The sequence below is a fragment of the Delphinus delphis genome, chromosome 13 (genome assembly GCF_949987515.2).
Source record: "Delphinus delphis chromosome 13, mDelDel1.2, whole genome shotgun sequence".
In the NCBI taxonomy this organism is placed as follows: domain Eukaryota; kingdom Metazoa; phylum Chordata; class Mammalia; order Artiodactyla; family Delphinidae; genus Delphinus; species Delphinus delphis.
The window spans coordinates 6,231,475-6,252,839 of NC_082695.1; the positions used below are offsets into that span (position 1 = coordinate 6,231,475).

At 43.4% G+C, this 21,365-nt stretch overlaps 1 protein-coding gene across 1 annotated transcript in view; it reads right to left on the reverse strand.

Moving 5' to 3' along the window:
- The window catches only part of DNAH10 (dynein axonemal heavy chain 10), a 147,578-nt gene that overhangs the window by 80,390 nt on the left and 45,823 nt on the right, over window positions 1–21,365 (reverse strand). The window contains exons 19-30 of the mRNA XM_060027909.1: window positions 20,605–20,761; window positions 17,065–17,541; window positions 16,807–16,965; window positions 13,834–13,950; window positions 13,648–13,750; window positions 12,656–12,834; window positions 10,031–10,242; window positions 8,801–8,954; window positions 6,383–6,616; window positions 4,540–4,662; window positions 2,308–2,541; window positions 534–757 (exon numbers count right to left, since the gene is read on the reverse strand). Coding sequence (XP_059883892.1) covers window positions 534–757; window positions 2,308–2,541; window positions 4,540–4,662; window positions 6,383–6,616; window positions 8,801–8,954; window positions 10,031–10,242; window positions 12,656–12,834; window positions 13,648–13,750; window positions 13,834–13,950; window positions 16,807–16,965; window positions 17,065–17,541; window positions 20,605–20,761 — 2,373 coding nt within the window. The remainder of the gene's footprint in view (window positions 1–533; window positions 758–2,307; window positions 2,542–4,539; window positions 4,663–6,382; window positions 6,617–8,800; window positions 8,955–10,030; window positions 10,243–12,655; window positions 12,835–13,647; window positions 13,751–13,833; window positions 13,951–16,806; window positions 16,966–17,064; window positions 17,542–20,604; window positions 20,762–21,365) is intronic.

Genomic DNA, 21,365 nt, shown 5'->3' on the forward strand with positions numbered 1-21,365 from the left:
CAGATCCCTGGGACCCACCCTGAGAATTTCTTTTCTTTTTTCTGATATCTATTTGTTTGTTTGTTTGTTTTGGCTGCACCAAGTCTTAGTTGCAGCACGCGGGATCTTAGCTGCAGCATGTGGACTTCCTGGTTGCAGCATGTGAACTCTTAGTTGCAGCACGCATGTGGGATCTAGTTCCCCAATCAGGGATTGAACCCGGGCCCCCTGCATTGGGAGCATGAAGTCTTACCCACTGGAGCAGCAGGGAAGTCCCTCGAGAATTTCTGTTGGGGCAGGTTTGGGATGGGGCCCAGGAATATGCATTTCTAACAGGCTCCCAGGGACCCTGATGCTGCCGGTCCGGGGACCACACTTTGAGACGTGCTATATGAGGTGATCCTTACAGGACAGCTATACATCAGCTTATTTAGCTACGGCAGGAAAAGAAAACCTCATTTGAAATGTCAGTTGATCGACTCCAAACTTTGAAAATTGATTCATTATGACCATAAATATGATAAAGTAACACACAATCACATTTACAATCTTACCTGGTTCTGTCTTCACAGTATCTAAAGATAGCCTCTTTGGTAATTAGCCTGTTAGTTCTTCGCATTTCATTCAAAATTGCTGTCATCCAGTCCTCCACGCGCCCCTCGGCCCGGATGATCTTCCGGAACTCCATGACCTCTCCTTCTGCTGAAATCATGGCAGACACCAGTTTTTCTCCACTGTCCCCGTCATTAAACCTCAGCAGTGCTATGTTGTCGTACATCTGCAATACAGTGGGAGAAGCCACCCTGTAATACCTTCCCTGGGTTCTGGAATCAAAGAACAGCCTGCAGTGCCTCATCACACATCAGCGCTGCCAGGATGCCAGCAATAGCATCAGAGACCACATGCTAAATAGATGTCCATTCATTCAATGACTAACGTTCATTGGGTACTTTCGCTTATCCTGAACTATGCAAAGGTCGGTGGTAGATTAAACAAAAAGAAAGAGAGAGAAGACAGACTCCCCCCCAACACACACACTTGAGATTCTAGGGTATATGCTGATATAGAGAGGTATCTGGATATACGGACCAGCTGAAATCAGCATTCATCGAAGGAAAAGTGTTGCATTAAGTACTTGATCCTTAGTGCTTTATTTATTTGGAATAAAGGAATTGCTCGAAAACACTGGTTCTCCACCACGGATGATTTTGCCCCCAGGGGACACTGGGCGCCGTCTGGAGACATTTTTGGTCGTCACAGCTGGAGAGGGATGCTCCTGGCATCTTTTGGGTAGAGGTCAGAGATGCTGCTGAACATCCTACAATGCATGGGACCCCCGTGCAATTGAACATCCTGCAATGCACGGGACTCCCACCCCCGACACACACATATACACAGAGAGAGAGAAAAAAATTATTTGGCCCAAGATGCCAATAGTGCCAAGGCTGAGAAACCTTGCTCTGGGCTGATACTAAATATAGAGCTTTGATTAGTTGACCAAAGATTACTCCTGGCCCAGCTCTGATTCTCTATCATAAGAGATAGTTTTGTCTGTTGTGTTTCCTGCCATTCAATATCGCTCACAGATACACATAAGTTTATGTAAAAGTATGAAAACATGGGCTGGAAGGAATCACATCACAGCCATGATAGTGGCTGCCTCTTGAAAGTGGAGGAAGAACTGTGAACGGGCATGGAATGAAGAGTATGTCAACTTTATCTCTACAAATTTATTTTACAAAAAAAGAGACAAAGCAAATATGACTAACTGGTAATAAGAGTGTCAATTCTGGGTGGCAGATAAGGTTCTTTAGCCAACACTGTAAGTCAGGCACTGTTCTAAGTACTTTACAAATATTAACCCATTTAATCTTTATCGTTATAAATTTTTATAATTGGAGTTATCTGCATTTACAGAGAAGAAAACTGATGCCCAGAGAGGTTAAGTAACTTGCCAAAGGTCACACAGCAAATCCATGTAGAGTCAGGATTCGAACTCAGACAACCTGGCTGGATGTGCTATACCACTATCCTGTATTGTCTCTCTGCTTACTATATTAGTCTTTGTGTATTTCTGTATTGTTTTAGTTTCTCTAAAAAATGTTGTTTGGGGGACTGTGGAAAAAGAGCAACAGATAGCAGCTGAGTGCTGGTGTGACTTCAGACTACAGTGGATTTCATCAGATTTATGCTTCAAATAAAAACCCCAGCAGCGGTTCACAGTCTTAAACCCCTGGGTTGAACCGAACTGTGTAGAAGACTTGAATACAACAAGCTGCAGTTACAGAGCTTACGCCACCCCTCCCCTGGGAGCCCCGGGGGGCCGACCTTGATCATGTGCTCCTGGACGCAGAGGGGGTCACTGCTGCCCAGGATGCTGAGCAACTCGTCATCAGAAATGAAGAAGAACCTGGGGAAGGCGTTCCTCTTGGAATCCAAGTAGTCGTTCAGGCTCTTCTGGCACCTCTCCAGGCCCTCGCTGATGTTCTGCAGGTCTTTGAGGCGGTTCGGGGCCTCACAGCATCTCTTGATCACGGGGTCTTTCAAGGTCTCGCCCATGATCTGGACAAAGTCAAGAGGACAGCTGTCAAGCCAGGGAAGCAGGAGCCCGGCTCCTGTCCCGGGTGGGCATCTGCCAGGGTCCAGGCACAACAGAGCAAACCCGACAAACCAGAACCCCGCCTTCAGGGAGGCCAAATTGGCAAAAACTGTTAAGTGTTTAAATAAGCACCTTCAGGGACTTCCCTGGTGGTCCAGTGGCTAAAACTCCACTCTCCCGATGCAGGGGGCCCGGGGTTCAATCCCTAGTCAGGGAACTAGATCCCACGTGCCGCAACTAAAATCCCACATGTGGCAACAAACATCCCGCGTGCCACAACTAAGACCCGGAGCAGCTAAATAAATAAATATCTATTTAAAAATTTCAAAATAAATAAGTAAATACTTTCTAACATACTATATATACATAACTTACTTATTTCCGATGTTTATTTTTTTTCCATCTTCCTGCTAGAAGGTCAGCTGCCCTGAGAAGAGATCTTTCTGTCTTTTGTTCAGTGTTTCCCCAAGTGCCTACAACAGTGTCTGCACACAGCTGACCCTCCATCAGCATTTGCTGGGTGAATAAAGCCAGCAGTTTCACTCGGAGCAATTTGTATGCACCTGAATATTCCCCCCTCTATATAATGGCAAAAACATAATGATAAGAAAGGAAAAGAAAGAAAAGGAAATAGTCTAAATGTCCAACAAGAGGGAATTAGGTCAAAATTTGCTGTGACAATTTAGATGTTTATTTATTGACATATATGATGAGGATGTTAAATTTTAAAAAGATCATACTGATAAGAATGATCCTATTTCATAGAATAATTACATATTTATTGATATGTTTACATAGGAATTAACAAATTCTGGAAAGATACATGTTGAACTATTGAAATGTTTATCTTGGGCGTGCGATTGTAGCTATTTTTTCCTTTCTTTTTCTTTCTTTCTTTCTTTTTGCTTTTTTATAATGTCTAAGTCCTTCTATATAATGAATAGGTATCTGTTGCATAACTTTTTTAAGTTTCAAAAAAAGCTTATGCAGATGGATAAGAAAAAAAATCATAAACTCTAATGGACAAAAGAGATCCAAAACGGGAGCTGGCTGCCCGTAACTGGAGAATACAACAGCATCGCTGAGTAGCAAAGTACCTGGGCTTTGAGGTCAGGTGGGCTGGGTGAAAATCCTCGCCCCACTAATTACTAGCAGCAGTGACCACTGGTACCACCCTTTCTGGAAGGACTTTAAAATGAGCATAGTCTCTCATGGGTAATTTACTTGTAAACAATCTATCGTAAGATACCCTAAATATGGAAAAAACTTTAGACACAAACTGCAAATTATTTATGAAAGCAAAGAATTTCGCTTCAAACAAGATGTCCAGTTACTAGACAATAATCAACTAAATTAATGTCAAGCCACTCACCAGAACATATAAAGGCATTAAAACATTTTCTCAGATAGTTTCATAATATAAACTATGTTTCTTATAATATTAAGAGAAAATGATAAGATAGGATTATATAAAATATCTTTATTAGCGTGTTTTTAACCCATATACATAGAAAAAAGATAAAAGAAATATATATTAAAGGCGATAGAACTATGGAAGATACATTTTCCCCTGCTTTTCTACATTTTCCCAAGCTTTTTACAGAAGTACTATTTTTTCCTTTTTTTTTTTTGCCATGCGTCATGTGGGATCTTAGTTCCCAGACCAGGGATCGAAACCACACTCCCTGAAGTGGAAGCGCGGAGCCCTAGCCACTGGACCACCAGGGAATTCCCACAAGTACTACTTTTATAATAAAAAATAAATATGAAAACCTTCTGGTGCCATAGGCCAGTGGCTTAAGATCAAACAGAAATTTTTACTGAAGAGATTAAGTTCATATATAATGACAGAAAAAATTGAGAAGCTACTAATAGACAAAATACTACATGCAAATATGTAAGTAAAAGTATCTCAAATCACTGTTCTTCTTTCAAGACTAAAACAGAAGCCAGTCACTTGCCCTTTTAAATACTTTATCGATGTTGTCAAACTTCTTTGCTTCATCTGGAAGTTGTGATCTGATATCTCCACCAATAAAGATGCTTTCCAGATACATCCATTTTCTCTGAACCAACATCCAAACCTGTAAATGCACAATGTTATCATCAACACAGGTTCCCAGGTACCTCGAGGTGTGTATGGCAAAATCCCACCTTAACACGGGAGAGATTTAAACCAACTCAGGTCATAAGACTTTCCAGGCAAGAGGGCAGAGTGAGTGCATACACTCCTTTCCAAATATATAGGAATGATAGAGGAAGCATAGCTAAATATTCTAAAATACACAGCTACACTCAAAAGCAAAAGAAAACTCTCCACCCCAGCCTGGGACAGGGAGGAAGCTTCTAGTTGTGAGCAGGGATTGGAGCCCCGTGACCCAAAGGACAAACCGTGCAGAAGCCCAAGCAAAAACTGATCCAAATACTACATGACCCACAATTCCACTCCTAGGCATAGACCCAGAAGAACTGAAAACAGGAACTCAAAAAGTAGTTGTACACCAACACTTAGAGAAGCACTATTTCATGAACCAAAAGGTGGAAACAACCCAAATGTCCATCAACAGGTGAACGGGATACACAAAATGTGGTCCATCCACAAAATGGAATACGATTCAGCCACAAAAAAGAATGAAGCACTGACACATTCTACAACATAGATGAACCTTGAAAATATGATTCTAAGTGAAAGAAGCCAGACACAAAGGCCACATACTATATGATTGCATTTACGTGAAGTACCCACAATAGGTAAATTCACAGAGACAGAAAATAGACTGATGGCTGTCAGAGGCTGGAGGGAGGGGAAGTAGGGAGTAATTGCTGTTTAATGGGCATGGGAATTTCTTTAGAGATGATGAAAATGTTCTGGAACTAGATAGAGGTGGTGGTCGCACAACATTGTGAATCGACTAAATGCCACCGAATTGTGGACTGTAAAACGGGTAATTGTATGTTCCATAAATTTCATGTCAATTAAAAAAATTTTGTCCTAACAAAGAAAAAAAGCAGTACTATATCCAGGCTAACAGATGCCACTAATAAAAAGTAATAGAAAATCCGCACAGCATTGTAAATCAACTACACTTCAATTTAAAAAATTAAATTAAAAGTTTAAAAAAAAGTTTCAGTAATAGACAAAAAACAAATTTAAAAAAGCAAGTGACGGAAGCCCATGCATGACCACACTCCTAGCCAGGGAAGCAGGCCTGGCTCCATCCCACCCCAAGCTCAGGGTGTGGCAAGTATAAGGCACTTGCCTAGGTCTGAGGAAGAAAACAAGGCAGCCACACAAAACTGGTGAAATGAGCCTGGGTTGCTCACAGAGGTCTGGACACAAAGCAAGAAAGCCCTACACCCCCTAATATAAGAAAAATCAAAGTCACACAGAGAAAAAACCCCTACCATGAAAGAGAGTCACCAAAAAAAAAAAAAGTGGTGGGGGGGATTCTGTCCTAAGAAAATAAAAAGTAGAAGGAAATCAGAAAAGAGCTTTAAATATGTTTAAATTCTTCAATGTGATACAAGAGGTGAAAGCATTCTTGCAACAAGAACAGGACAGAATTAAACAAGAATAAGGACATATGAAAAAGCACTGATTAGGAGTTGTGGAAATTAAAAATGCATTCATTGAAATTAAAACTCAGATTGATGCTTCTAATCATCCCTCCCCCCAAAATAAATCAAAGACAGAAAAAGTATGAAAGAGGATCATTAGTTTCTGTGCACAAAATATTCTCATACAAAGTTTCCTTCCTGCTATGAATCTGCACCTTTCCATCTTTCGTGCGTCTTTTTTCTCACCTCAATGACTTCCCCTATTAGAGAAAGCATTTTCTCCCATTTGTGAACAGTCTGCAGAAAAGGCCCCACAAATCTGCTTCCTGAGATGCTTTGCAGGTTGAAAGTGTTGTCATCCAGGCACTGGATAATATCATCAACAGACCCCAAGATGTAGCCTCGCTCCTGGGTGCCTTTGTAATACTTGACGACGGTAAATTTCATATTTTCCCATGTGTCCAGGATTTCCTTCACAGCCTGGCCAGGAATATGAAAAGAATGATTCAGGCACAAGGATTGAAAAAACAGAACCCCAACCCAACAGCAACTTCCTGAGTTTGCCATGGATCAACTCAAACCCAGACTTCCAGTCAGTGTTCCAAATAAGCAGAGATTCTGGTAATCCTAGTCATCATTTACCAAGCACTTGCTCTGGTAAGCACGTGCCATTCACGATCTCCTTAGTCCTCAAAGCACCTCAGTGAGGGAGGGATTATTATTACCCACACTTTACAGAGGCGGGAACTGGGGCTCAGAGAGGGGTCAGCTTGCCACGTTCACTCGGCTACTGAGTGTCAGAACCAGGGTCTAAATTCTGTAATCTGCCTCCACTCTACATCCTCATGAGATCCTGCCCCTCTGTTTACTCTACTGTTAAGCAAGAAAATCAAATTACAGGGTTTCCCCGGGGGCGCGGTGGTTGAGAGTCCGCCTGCCGATGCAGGGGACACGGGTTCGTGCCCTGGCCCGGGAGGATCCCACATGCCGCGGAGCGGCTAGGCCCGTGAGCCATGGCCACTGAGCCTGTGAGTCCGGAGCCTGTGTGTCCGGAGCCTGTGCTCTGCAACAGGAGAGGCCACAACAGTGAGAGGCCCGCGTACCACAAAAAAAAAAAAAAAAAAATCAAATTACAAATTAATATGCCTATTTTTATGACATTTTCAAAAACACCCTGTTAATATTTATGCATATGTGTATATAAAAGTATGTGTGTATATAGGTGGTGTATATGTGTGCATAGGTATGTATGTATATTATGGGTATATGTATGTGTATATTGTGTCTGTGCATACGTGTGCATATATGTATGTGATACATGTGTGTTTGTGTACATGTATATAGGTGCATGTTATGTGTATATATGTGTGGGCATGTATGTGCATGGGCATACTACTCATGTATGTGGATGTGCGTGTATATTTTATACATCCGTGTGTATGTGTATCCATGGATACATGTGTACATGTGTACATGTGTGTATACATGTGTGTATGCATTTTTTTGTTTGGTTGTGCCACTCTGTGGCATGCGGGATCTTAGTTCCCCAACCAGGGATCAAACCTGGGCCCCCTGCAGTGGAAGCGCAGAGCCCTAACCACTGCACCACCAGAGAATTCCCTGTATATGCATTTTAAAGTGTTAAAGGAGGGACTTCCGTGGTGGCAGCAGTGGTTAAGAATCTGCCTGCCAATGCAGGGGACACGGGTTCAATCCCTGGTCAGGGAACTAGATCCTGCATGCATGCTGCAATTAAGAGTCCACATGCCACAACTAAAGATCCCACATGCTGCAACTAAGAGCCCACACAGCCAAAAAATTAAATATTTTTTTTAAATAATAATAAAAAAATAAAAATAATAAAGACAATTTATCTTCAGGTGGTAGAATTATGAATGATTTCTCAGTTTTCTACCTGGAACACCCATTATTTCTTTCTTTTTTTAAAAAAAAAATATTTATTGGGCTTCCCTGGTGGCGCAGTGGTTGAGAGTACTGCCTGCTGATGCAGGGGACGCGGGTTCATGCCCCGGTCCGGGAAGATCCCACATGCCGCAGAGCGGCTGGGCCCGTGAGCCATGGCCGCTGAGCCTGCGCGTCCGGAGCCTGTGCTCCGCAGCGGGAGAGGCCACAACAGTGAGAGGTCCACGTACCGCAAAAAAAAAAAAAAAAAAATTATTTATTTATTTTTGGCTGTGTTGGGTCTTCGTTTCTGTGCGAGGGCTTTCTCTAGTTGCGGCAAGCGGGGGCCACTCTTCATCGCGGTGCACGGGCCTCTCACTATCGTGGCCTCTCTGGTTGCGGAGCACAGGCTCCAGATGCACAGGCTCAGTAGTTGTGGCTCACGGGCCTAGTTGCTCCGCGGCATGTAGGATCTTCCCAGACCAGGGCTTGAACCCGTGTCCCCTGCTTCGGCAGGCAGATTCTCAACCACTGCGCCACCAGGGAAACCCCCACCCATTATTTCTTTAATAAATAAGTCAAGAGTGAAACTATAATTAAGAACTACAACATTTAACTGGGGCAGAAATTCTATTTCTAGAACAGATCATTCTTTCTTGCTCAAACATAACAGGTATCAGGGCAAACGGGTCTTCTCTCTGAATTAAAAAAAAAAAATTCTCTTTTTTTTCTGTACCGTTTTACAACCAAAAATAGTCCTACCTTCTCAATGGCTATCTCCTTGACGGCCGACGTCACAATCTCGTTGAGAACATCCGTGTGTGTGTGAAGCTCCATAGCAAACATGTTTTCCAAGGTGAATGTTTCAGTCATTTCAAACATCACGCCTGTTTTCCGCATCAGCTCTTTCCAATGCCTAAAGGTGCATCCACATTAAAACCTTTGCCTACTCACTTTAGTGATGGATTCAATTATTCCCTCTTTAACCCCAGGATAAAATCCCATTATAAACACTTCTTGTAATGGAATTTGGAAATAAGAGGACATCACTGGAATTATCTGTCCAAAGTTTTCCAAGATCCCACTGGCTGCCGGAATTAAACCCAGGAAACAACATCTAGAAGATATTTTCTTAGATGGCTAGTCTTCACTACCACCTAAGAAGATACACAACTTTTCGTTTGTTGGTAACTGCCTCTGCACGGTCTCTAGACGGGTGATCCCGACCTCTCCTGGATCACTCAGCCCGTCTGAGACCCTGGTGCAAATTATGAGCACTCGTGTATTGGATAAACATTCAGCAAGCACTAACGCTGTGCAGGCAGTGGGCTGGCTGCTGGGGGTTCAGAGTGACTCAGAGGCAAGGCCCCTGCCCTGGGGAACACTGCCAGCGACTTGGGGAGACAGTCAGGGACCGATAAAACAAATCTATAAATTAAATAACCGCAACTTGGGGAGACAGTCAGGGACCGATAAAACAAATCTATAAATTAAATAACCGCACACTGTTTCGAGCACTGTGAAAAAAAACGCAGAGTGATAAAGTTAAGAAGGGGGAACAGGACAGACACAGCACCAAGCAGCGCTGCTCTTGACCCAATCTGGCCTCCTTTGAAGGGTCACATTTGCCCACTTTTATGGTCCCATGTATATGGGATGAATGCAATAGGGCAGCTAAACATGGCGCTGGACCGGCAGAATGCCAGGAACCCAGCATACAAGCAATAACCGTAGAATCACTGATTTTTGCTGTGCACAGAGATGGTCAGAAAGGAGAATCTACCGCTTTTTCTCTCTCTAGTCCCAGGTCTAGTGCAGGAGTTGATATAGGAGAATCCTTGTGGTTGATAATTTAATGGAAACTTTACATAGAAGCGATATTATAGAAATATGACTTGCGTATTTCTAGCCCTGCGTTGCTGTTGGAATCTCGTCCTTCAGCATCAGAGCTAAGCAAAGGCATATTTTAAAGTACAAGCTCCTCCCACAAACCTGTCTCTTAAAGCCTCGTGCTTCAAGTCGAGCAGCAAAGGAATCGAGTCTTTGAACGCCTTCATTTTTGCTTCCAGGTGGTAGGCCACTGATAGACTTCGGACCTGCCGGGGCAGCTTTCTGAGGGACTTGAGAAAACCTTCAATTCCTTCCTGGAGAAACTGAACATTGAGGTTGACCCAGAGTGTCTGAGACCATTCTTCCTTTGCAACCTGGAAACAGGCAAGAAATACTCCCATCAACAAGACCCCTTTGGAAACTCGAAGGTGGCTCTACCGGGAGAGCGCATTCTTAACCCTTGGTTATTCTCACTTCTCTCCAAATATCATCACCCAGCTCCCCAAAACAACCTCAAATCCGCAAAAGAAAGATCGATTCCAAGGCTCTAAAACGTAAACAGAACATTCCAACTTTTTGAAGCCCTCACAAAAATAATGCTGTATCCGAGGATGTTTACGATAGAGAAACATGTCTTCCTTTCCTTCAGGGAAAAGGAAGAAGCAGGATGTCAGAAACAGGTATTTTTAAATCAGGAAGTCACTTGGGTCTTAAATATGTACTTCATTCAGGCGCTGTCCTTTACTGATAAAAGAAGCTAAGGTTACGAAATACCTACAATTTAGATAATCCTGCTTGGTTATCATAAAGAAAAGACTTTGTATTCCAGCTCCCTGAGATTTAATGTAAACAGTACCATCTCGTGTAAAATTTACCATCTTGTAGAGCTGGCATTCGCAACCTGTGACATCCAGGCTTGACAGAGTTGTTTGAGTCATGAAATATATTTGACAGGAAATTATGTTAATTGATGAAATACGTGTATGATATATTTTTTTTTTTTTGGCTGTGTCGAGTCTTAGTTGCGGCGCGCGGGATATCTTTGTTGAGGCATGTGGGATCTTTCATTGTGATGCACAGGCGCTTGGGCTCTTCGTTGCGGGGCGCAGGCTTCTCTCTAGTTGTGTGCTCGGGGTTTTTTCTCTCTCTAGTTGTGGCGCGCGGGCTCTCTAGTTGAGGTGCGTGAGCTCAGTAGTCGTGACGCATGGGCTTAGTTGCCCTGCGGCATGTGGGAACCTAGTTCCCCAACCAGGGATACGACCCACGCCTCCTGCATTGGAAGGCGGATTCTTTACCACTGGACCACCAGGGAAGTCTCGTGTATGATAATTCTTTAAAGTGTAGATGGCACTACCTATGATGTATTTACATTTTTTCGTTTCTCTTCTTTTCTTGCCTTCTAGAAAGATATTAAAAGCTCCAACTGTTTTTTGGATTATTTTGAGATGACTCCCATGATTCATTACCTCCTTTTTGCAAAAATTTAATGAGAAACAAATTAGAAAGAAATCATCATGAAATTAAGTACCTCTTGGAGTTTCTACCCCTAAATATACAACCAGTCAGTCACTATCATAATGCCTTTCCTTCATCCACCCTCCATGCCTTTGCCTGACACTCTCTCCACTGGGCGCATTTGTTAAAACCACAACTATGGTTAGGCCCACAACCCCACGTTTATCAGGACCCAACACCTACACCCGGGCGGCCAACCACGATTGCTCAAAACTCAACCTTGCCCACGGCCTCAGTCGAAATCCAGGACCGTGTGGGCACCATCCGTCACCCCGCATCTCCTTGGCCTCTTGCTCCCCATTCTTCTAGAGGGTCATTTCACCCCCACTCCACCATCCTCAACCAGCCAGCATCCCCACCCATGGTCCCCTCTGCTGATGACCTTGCTGTGTACAACCCTGGGGAAGCGGACGCGATCAGAACAGAACATCCAACATCTCCCGCTAGAAGCATCTCTGTGCGTAGGCTCTGTCCTCCCCATATGACGGTCGATGAGTCTGCCTCTTACTTGAGGCCACCTCTTGATCCCATCCCTTTCCCACCTACTCAAGGACACCAGACATGAAGACTCCCTTCTCCCTCCTATTACCTGCGTCCCCTCCTTACTGGATCACTCCTATCAGTACACAAACTCACGTTGTAATTTCTCCCACCTTAAAAGAAATGTATCCCGACCCCACGTCCCCTCCACCCATCACTCCTCATCTCCCTGCTTCCCTCCGTAACAAGACTCACTGGAGGAGTCATCTACACTTGGCGTTTCTCATGCCTCTCTTCTCTTTCTCTCTGTTTTTCCTAAGCTTTATGGAGGGTTCACGGGTGTACAATAAGCCACACATGTCAAGTGTACAGTTGGGTAAGTTTTGACATGTGCGCACACCGTGAGACCATCACCTCCGTCGAGATAAGGAACGTATCCATCACCATCACCCTGGGTGGTCTCCTTCTGCATCTCTGTAATCACCCCCTCCCACCCTTCTCCTTCCACCCCACCCCTAGTCAACCACTGACCTGCTTTCTGCCAGGAACATGTACAGTGGCAACCAGGACATTCACAATGTTGGGCAGCCTCACCTCCATCAGGTTCCAGAGCTCTCTCCACACCCCAAATGGAAACCCCATATTCATTAGCAGTCACTCCCCACGACCTCCTCCCGAGAGCCAAAGTGAGAGTTTCTATGAAATCTGCCCCAGGCTCTGTACGATTGCGGCCTCAAAGTCCGCTGAGTTGCATTCCCTCCAGCGAGGCCCAGTCTGTGGGTGGACGCTTACCTTTAGTGCTTCATAGAGCTCGTAAATGGCCTTCAGCCCGCTCATTTCCTTCTGCACTTTTAGCAGCTCCGGGTACATCGTAATTGGAAGATCAAAAAGCTTCTCAGCATTCGCCAGCTCCTGACGGTTCTTTTCGTGTCTCATCAGCTCTTTTTCAAAAGTGGCTAAAAGGCCTACTCCTAGTAAATAAGCAGATAAATGAATGCATACAAATTTTTTAATTTAATTTTTATTTCATACTGGAGTACAGTTGATTTACAATGTGTTCGTTTCAGTGCACAGCAAAGTGATTCAGTTATACATGTATCTATTCTTTTTCAGATTCTTTTCCCATGTAGGTTATTACAGAGCATTGAGTAGAGTTCCCTGTGCTATACAGTAGGTCCTTGATTATCTATTTTATATATAGTGGTGTGTATAATCCCAAGTTTCTAATTTATCCCTCCCCTCTCCAACTTTCTCCTTCGGTAACCATAAGTTTGTTTTTGAAGTCTGTGAGTCTGTTTCTGTTTTATAAATAAGTTCGTTTTGAATACATACAATTTTAAGGTATACAAAATTGAATAAGAAATCATGAACAATATGCAAAACTATCATCTCATCCATAGAAGCCAACCAGGAAGACAAACTTAGAATGACCAGACTTTATCTTGCCATCATTCTAACTAAAACCAGAGGGCCAGTTACTTGTGCAAGCTCCTCCAGTTAGAAAGCCCTGTCTCCTGAGCGTTCTCGCTCTAAGTGGTCTCAGCTTGGTCTGCAGATTAGAATCCCCACGGGAGCTTTAAAAACCTTGAAGTCCAGACCACTCCCCAGACCAGTGGAATCAACTCTGTGGACCTGGTGCCCAGGCAGAAGTGGTTTTTAGAGATCCCCAGAGGAACCCAGTGTACGGGCAAGGTTACACACCACTGCTCCATCCCATCTTCCCATAAAATTCTTAAGCAAAACACATTCAAATGCCTCAGTAAGACCAACGTGAATACCCTTACCTCTATCAAGATCTTCACCAACAGAGCTAGGGCCTTCATGATAAAAACGTCTTGCAAAGCCCTCTATCTGCTGTCTGTAGTTTAATATTTCACCTCGAGTGATCTGAGAAAAGCAGGGTTGCGTTAGTTTAGCCCACTGGATATTTTTCAACATCTTTACTCGGAAAGTAAAGCGTTTCAAGGTACCTCTGTGAATGTTCTCTTTATACCTCCCAGACTATGCTCCACATTCAATGCATCATTAAACAGATTTGACCACATGCTCTCAGTCTTGTCAACCAGTTCTTTCTCTGCATCGGAAGGCTAAAAAAAAAAAAAAAAAATTGAACAAACAATAAATGATCAGCAGTTTGGAAATGAAATTTCCGGTCAAAGCTTCTGCTTTCCAGGACTTCCGCTTCTGCATAATGGCAGGCTAGGTCATTTGAACAAATGCTGGTTGAATTATACCAATTAGATATTTATAATAAAAATAAAATCAGGAGAAAATAATTTTTTAAAAGAGATAGATGACATAGGCAGAAAGAGAGAGAAATAACCTAGAGAGAAAAACCCTTCATAAAGTAAAACCGAGCTTCAAATCAACCTCATCTCTGATTAAAATAAGGTTATCTTGACCTGTTAACACACCCAGCTGTGTTGTCATAAGCAAAACTAAATCTCCTATGATGAAACATAACATCATCTGGAGCCTCCAATTCTCCCTACAATTTGTCATATATGATGTCCAGAACTCAATCAGAAATAACAGGACAATAAGGATACAAATGACTTGAAGGAAACCAAGAGATACACAGACAGTATAAGCAGACAGTAATGGAGTTCTAAGATATAGAATTCTAAATAATGTTACTTGATAAAGAAAACAAAAGACAGAACTGAAAATTTTGACTTTATTTTAATTATAAAAATATAAATTTTGCATACTGTGCATTTTTCTTTTTACCTTTGGAGGATGCTAGAGAACTAATTTATTATTCTGAAAACATGTAATTACAGGGTAAATAACCTGCCCTTGTTATATAAACTGTATCTCAGGGTAAACAGATAGTTTTTAAGGAAAAGTTTCTCTTTTTTCATTTTTATTATTTTTTTATTGAAGTATAATTGACAATACTATGTTAATTCCAGGTGCACAACATAGGGATTCGTTATTTCTATACACTACAAAATGATCGCCACTACTGTGCATTTTCTGATGAGAGGATCTCTAGCTTTCAGCCAAGGCTAATGCTCAGTGAAGGTGATTAAAGCACTCAAGCAGTGTAAATTCTGAAATACAAATTTTATGCAAATTCAGGCTTATAACAGCTCTTTGTTTCTCCCTTCTACTTTGTTTTTCCAGTGGATTCTTTTCTAGGTATTATGTGATGCAGAGCACGCAAAATTTTGCATACAATTTCAAGGAGATCCCAGATACCCTCAAACTCATCCACAGACTTTCTAAGGGTCTTTGAAACACACATTTAACAACCCTAAATAAAGACAATTGAATTATTATCTTCTACCAGTTTCTTTTATCGTCTTATCTCTCTTCTTCCCCCTTATCATTTTTGCAACAGCCATTTATTTATAAAAGAAAATTAACATAAAAAAAAGAGGGGCTTCCCTGGCGGCGCAGTGGTTGAGAGTCCGCCTGCCGATGCAGGGAACACGGGTTCGTGCCCCGGTCCGGGAAGATCCCACATGCCGCAGAGCGGCTGGGCCCGTGAGCCACGGCCGCTGAGCCTGCGCTTCCAGAGCCTGTGCTCCGCAATGGGAGAGGCCACAACAGTGAGAGGCCCGCGTACCGCAAAAAAAAAAAAAAAAGAAAGAAAGAGGGAAAAACCAAAATAGTGTGCAGTTACAGACCAGTCGACAAAAAACACTACTTGATCCATGCAAGATCGAGAAATAATCTCTAAGTTGTCATTATTCTAAATAACCATGCTTTACATTTAAATTTTATTACTTAAAGTCATAAACAATTGACTTTATTGTATATTTGAGAAGTCTTTCTGAAAAGGGCCTTAGAATTCAACCCAACCATAAAAAGCTTCAGAAAAGAGTTCGCTTAAAATAAAATAAAAACAACTATTAAAGAAATTTTGTGCATATCCTTTTGGGTGTATTGAGAAAAAAATTAATATGCAAGTCATTTTTGGTGGGTCTATATACTACAAATTTTCTATGTAGTAAACATGGTTTATATATAAACTGTAAATTTATCCAACTAATTTATTGAAATAATTCCAGTGAATTGGAACTGCTAGGACTAAGGCTATCCAAAATTTATAGTTTGAGTTCAAACTAGATTTCCCCTACTATTAATATATAGATGGGACCTCATCAATCTTGTCCCCCAGTGTTTATGTGGGTCTGTTTCCTGAAACTGTATAAATGTTAGATTTTTAATCTTTGGTAATATGATATTACAAAGAAATGGCTTTTCTTCTGTTATTGTTCAGCTCAGTCATCTTCATAGATGCTTAATCCTTACTAGTCACTTGTGTTATTTCATTTTCTTCCATTTTTTTTTTTCATTTCCCTTGGTATATCAATGTCTTTGTTACTGGTTTGTAAGAACTCATTTATGACTAAGGATGTTAACCATTTGTCATGCAATACAAATGAAATACCATATTTTACTGCCATCAATTTAATATGGTGTTTTGCATTTTGGTTGTGTATTGAAATATAATCATGTTGTATTTTTAAAAAATAAAATAGGGCTTCCCTGGCAGCGCAGTGGTTGAGAGTCCGCCTGCCGATGCAGGGGACACGGGTTCATGCCCCGGTCCGGGAAGATCCCACATGCCGCAGAGCGGCTGGGCCCGTGAGCCATGGCCGCTGAGCCTGCGCGTCCGGAGCCTGTGCTCCGCAACGGGAGAGGCCCGCGTACCGCAAAAAAAATAAATAAATAAAATAGGAACTTCCCTGGCAGTCCAGTGGTTGGGACTACACGCTTCCACTGCAGGGAGCACAGGTTCGATCCCTGGTCAGGGAACTAAGATCCCACATGCCGCACAGTGCAGCCAAAAAAATTTTAAAATAAATAAATAAATAAATAAAAACACACAAAGGAAGGAAGGAAGAGAGGGAGGGAGGGAGGGAGGGAGGAAGGAAAGAAGGAAGGAAGGAAGGAAGGAAGGAAGGGAGAAAAGGAAAGAGTTCACTTACAGAGAGACTGTACATCGCCATGGTGCGGTACCTCTCCTGGACATCCCGGTATCTTAGTTCCATCACTAAAGATTTACTTTTAATTTCTGCGATTGTTCCAAGGACAAACTTGAGATCTTCAAGGGTACTGGGGCTCTTCTTCAGGTTTTTGGTCAGGAACTATAAAAGAGAGTTCAAAGTGACACTGAATAAGCATAGAGGAAAAAAATATAGCGCTGAATGAAGCCCAGAAGATCATGAAACCCGGGGCCCTACTACCTCTATCTCTTCGTGCAGATTATGGAGCTCCTCTCTGGCTGACTCATTAAGGAGCTTCCCAAGTGAAACCACCCAGGACTTGGCATTTTCCTGTACGGTGTTCGCCAGGGGTCCAAGCTGAAGGCGGATGCAGTGCTCATCCTTGATCAAGGGGTGATGCATCACTTCAGAGGCGATCCTGGAGTAGAACTGCAACTTCTCATCATAGGCAACACAAGGGGGCTTCTTGGCAGCAAACTTCTCCATCACGATGGCTTTGTCCAGTTTCCAGAGCGGTCGGTACCGCTTCCATTTCTGCAGGTACTTCATAAGATTGATCAGAATCCTGTGGATGTTCTGGGGGATCATAACGGCCTGCTCAATTATCTGAGGGTTCTGAGAAATATCACTGTAAAAGTTGATTGTAACAAGTTCTTCTTCCTCTCCCTTCTGAGGGGGGCATTCTATGCAGCTGCCATTCATCCAGCGAACAAAATTCTGGCAAAATAAGAGTCGGGGGAGAAAAGACAGCCCTTCAGTATCTATTTTGCTTCCTATGTACATATCATGTTCAGTAATAAGTCTTGCTAGTAAGGGATCTCACTTTACTATTGATAAGCTGTGCTAGGTTGCAAAAAATCACCACAATCCTTTGTTCCTTCCATCAAGAGATGCTGTCTGTTGACAAAATGGTCTATTGGGAGTACCTATTTTCCCACTCTGGGCTAGCCTGTGACTTGGCCAACAGACAGGGGAAGTGGCATTATGCAAGGTCCAAGCCCGGGGCTCAAGTAGCCGAGCAGCTTCTACTCTCATGCTCTTGAAACCTTGCAGCCACCAGAGGCACGAGCTTCAGCTAGCCTACGTGATGATGGAGCCCCAGGAGAACCGAGGCTCCCCAGGCAACAGCCAGCCAATCATCAGACATGTGCTTGAGCACAGCCAAGTTCGGGTGTATAAAACCACATTAGTTTCCAGTGTCCCAGCACAAATCTGTCATTGGACGTCTCCCTGCTGTACAGTCAAGAGCCCCTCTTCTTTCAAGCAAACCATGGGTGGTTATACATAACATCTCTGAACCGTAGTCTGGCCACCTGTAGAATGGGAATAACAACAATTACTAATTCTACTGCTCGCTGTAACACTAATACCAAAACTGATAGCTAACGTTTATTGAGAGCTAATTGCCAAGTACTGTGTTAAGTGCTCTTAACACATGCCATTTAATTCTCCCAACCCACTCTAGAACATGGATCGTATTATCATTTCCACTTAATAGATGAGGTAATTCGGTCCTAGTTTAAAACTTTTGCTCATTGTTTTCAGTCATGAAATATGAACCCTGAAGCTCAAATAGTGCAGTCAGGCCGACTTAAGTCACCTTCGCCGTAAGTGTTTATCTGCAGAGATGTTTGTTAATGAAAGGCATTTCCAACACTTTCCAAGAGGACAGGTAAAAATTCTTTTCATTTAAAACAAAGCACTGATAAAAATATAATAAAAATAAATAAAAGAAAGCATTTATGAAGATAAAATAACCGTCTTCACCACAAAGCCTCAAGCCCATCTATGGCAGGGGTGGGAATAAATTGGCAAGAAAAGCTAGGATTAACATCCATAATGTTTCACAAAGAGTCTCTCCTATTTATTTACCCCTTGGAGATTGTTTTGTTTTCCTGTTCAAAGACTTGGTAATGTAACACCTAAAAGTTAAGAGAATGTATATGACCGAGGTTTAATAAATGACCTATTTGCACAGATTATAAAACATGTGCAATTTATTCATTAATTTCCAAGTACAGTGAAATGAAATTCCCTATTTGTAATATCTACACTTAGTTTTACGCTAAAAAACATGCCTGAGGGCTTCCCTGGTGGCGCAGTGGTTAAGAATCTGCCTGCCAATGCAGGGGACATGGCTTCGAGCCCTGGTCTGGGAAGATCCCACATGCCACAGAACAACAAAGCCCGTGCGCCACAACTACTGAGCCTGAGCTCTAGAGCCCGCGAGCCACATCTACTGAGCCCACGTGCCACAACTACGGAAGCCCGCGCGCCTAGAGGCCGTGTTCCTCAACAAGAGAAGCCACCGCAATGAGAAGCCCACACACCGCAAAGAAGAGTAGCCCCCGCTCGCCGCAATTAGAGAAAAGTCCACGCACAGCAACGAAGACCCAATGCAGCCAAAAATAAATAAATTAATTAAAAAAATTTTTTTTAAATGCCTGAGATATGTTTGACTTTCTGAACAAACCAAGTGAAAAGAACGATATTAGTGTCTTGAGGGGGTGTGACATCTCTTATGCACAAAGATGGCCCTATTTTCCCAATGTTGGTAAGACGTAAACTTTGGGTTATTTGCCAACTGACAGTCATTTGACAAGCACTGACTGAGTGCCAATTATGTGCTAGGCGCTGTGCGAGGTTCTAGGGGCTCCAGAGTGAACAGACACACAAAGTTCATGGTGTTGTGGAACTTGCATTCTAGTGGCATGAGCTAGTCAAAGCATGAACGAGCAAGTAAATAAATAAGAAAAGGTCAGATAGTAATATGGGCTAGGAAGAAGATGGAGTAGGGTGATGTAACAGAGAAGGACCAGAAGGGGCCAGCAGGTCAAGGTCTGGGAGCAGAAGGTTCCAGGCAGAGGGAACAGGGGTGCCACTATTTCAAGGAGGAAGTGGTGTTACCTGCTGGAGGTGCATGAGGCTGGGGCACAGTGGGGTGTGAACAGGTAGGAGCTGATCAGAAAGGTAGGCAGGTGCTAGATTGCAGAGGGGCTCATAGACCAGAATGAGGAGTTTGGATTATGTTCTAAGTGCAACGTGAAGTCATCGGGGGCTTTTATACACGGATGACATGAAACGATTCACGTTTTTAAAGGATAATCCTGACCACCTGTGGAAACATTACTGCAATAGTTCAAGTGAGGGACGATGAACTTGGGATGGACTGGTAACGTGGAAAAGGAGAGAAGCGGGGAGATCAGAGGCGTGTTTGGGGGAGTGAGTCAACCAGACTTACCGACGGGCTGGATATGGGTGGACGGGAGAAAAGAGGGATCAAGGATGGCTCCCAGGGTTTTGACTCAACCCCTCGGGTGGATGTTGGCGCCGTTGCCTGAAGTAGGGAAAATGGGGGCAGGACCAGGCTGCACGTTGGAAAGCCAAGAATTCCATCTTGTACTCGCCAGGTCTAAGGTTCAAGGGGAGACGGCCGGTCGGCGACTAGAAACATGTGTTGTGTAGTAGAGAATTCTGGGTTGGAGATGGAAATGTGGTGGGCTTGCCTCCATAGGGTTGGTAATAACGGCCACGGGACCGGTCGTGAGGATGCACAAAGAAGATAGAGAGGTGAAAGGGAGCCGGCATCAAGCCTTGGGACACCCCCAAACTTCAGAGATTTACAGAGGAGGAGCCAGGAAGAGACTAAAGCGGTCTGGACAAAGGACAGGGTGGAGCCTGTGTTCTTGGCCTCCTGGGTCCCCTGCTGTCCGCAGCTGGCAGGCCCAGCCCTCTGTGACAAGGGGTCAACCAGGAAACAACACACAGTTCCGATCCTACCTTGGTCACCTCCACACAACTTCGGACACAGTGGACGCACATCTTGTCAATCTCGCTTGCGCTGGGGTGCAGGATGATCTCGGGCGCTGTCAAAATGGTTTCCATTTGGAACAAAGGGACGTTTCCAAGGATTAAAGAATTAAAAGACTGCAAATTCCTAGGAGGGGTTAATAAAACAGACTCAGTACTCAGCAGCGTGAAAGATATCCGACAGCGGGTGAAAATGGCTAGAGTCCCAGCCGCCACCTATAAAAAGCCTGCGACAAGGAATAACACATTCTACGGCTGTAATGGACAGTGTGGGATGAGTTTCATTATGTACCCTTTTTATGGCCCAAATTTTACAAATAGCTCATTTCTACTTTGGGGAAGTTAGAATACCTATTAGTTGGAAGATACTTAGTAATGGTAACTCCAAAAAGCTGTTTGACTCTGGTTCAGGAAAAATGAACACTCATGTCCCCACTCCGCCTGGCCCACCAGACTCTGTCCTTTCCAGGATTAAATCAGGGACAACACAGGGATGGACACTTCATTAGCCTGCAAACCAGTCTTCCTCTTCCCCCCATCCCCAATTCAGTGATTCCTACAGCCAGAGAGAGTGTATAAAACATGCAACTCGGGTTTCCCTGGTGGCGCAGTGGTTGAGAGTCCGCCTGCCGATGCAGGGGACACGGGTTCATGTCCCGGTCCGGGAAGATCCCACATGCCGCGGAGCAGCTGGGCCCGTGAGCCATGGCCACTGAGCCTGCGCGTCCGGA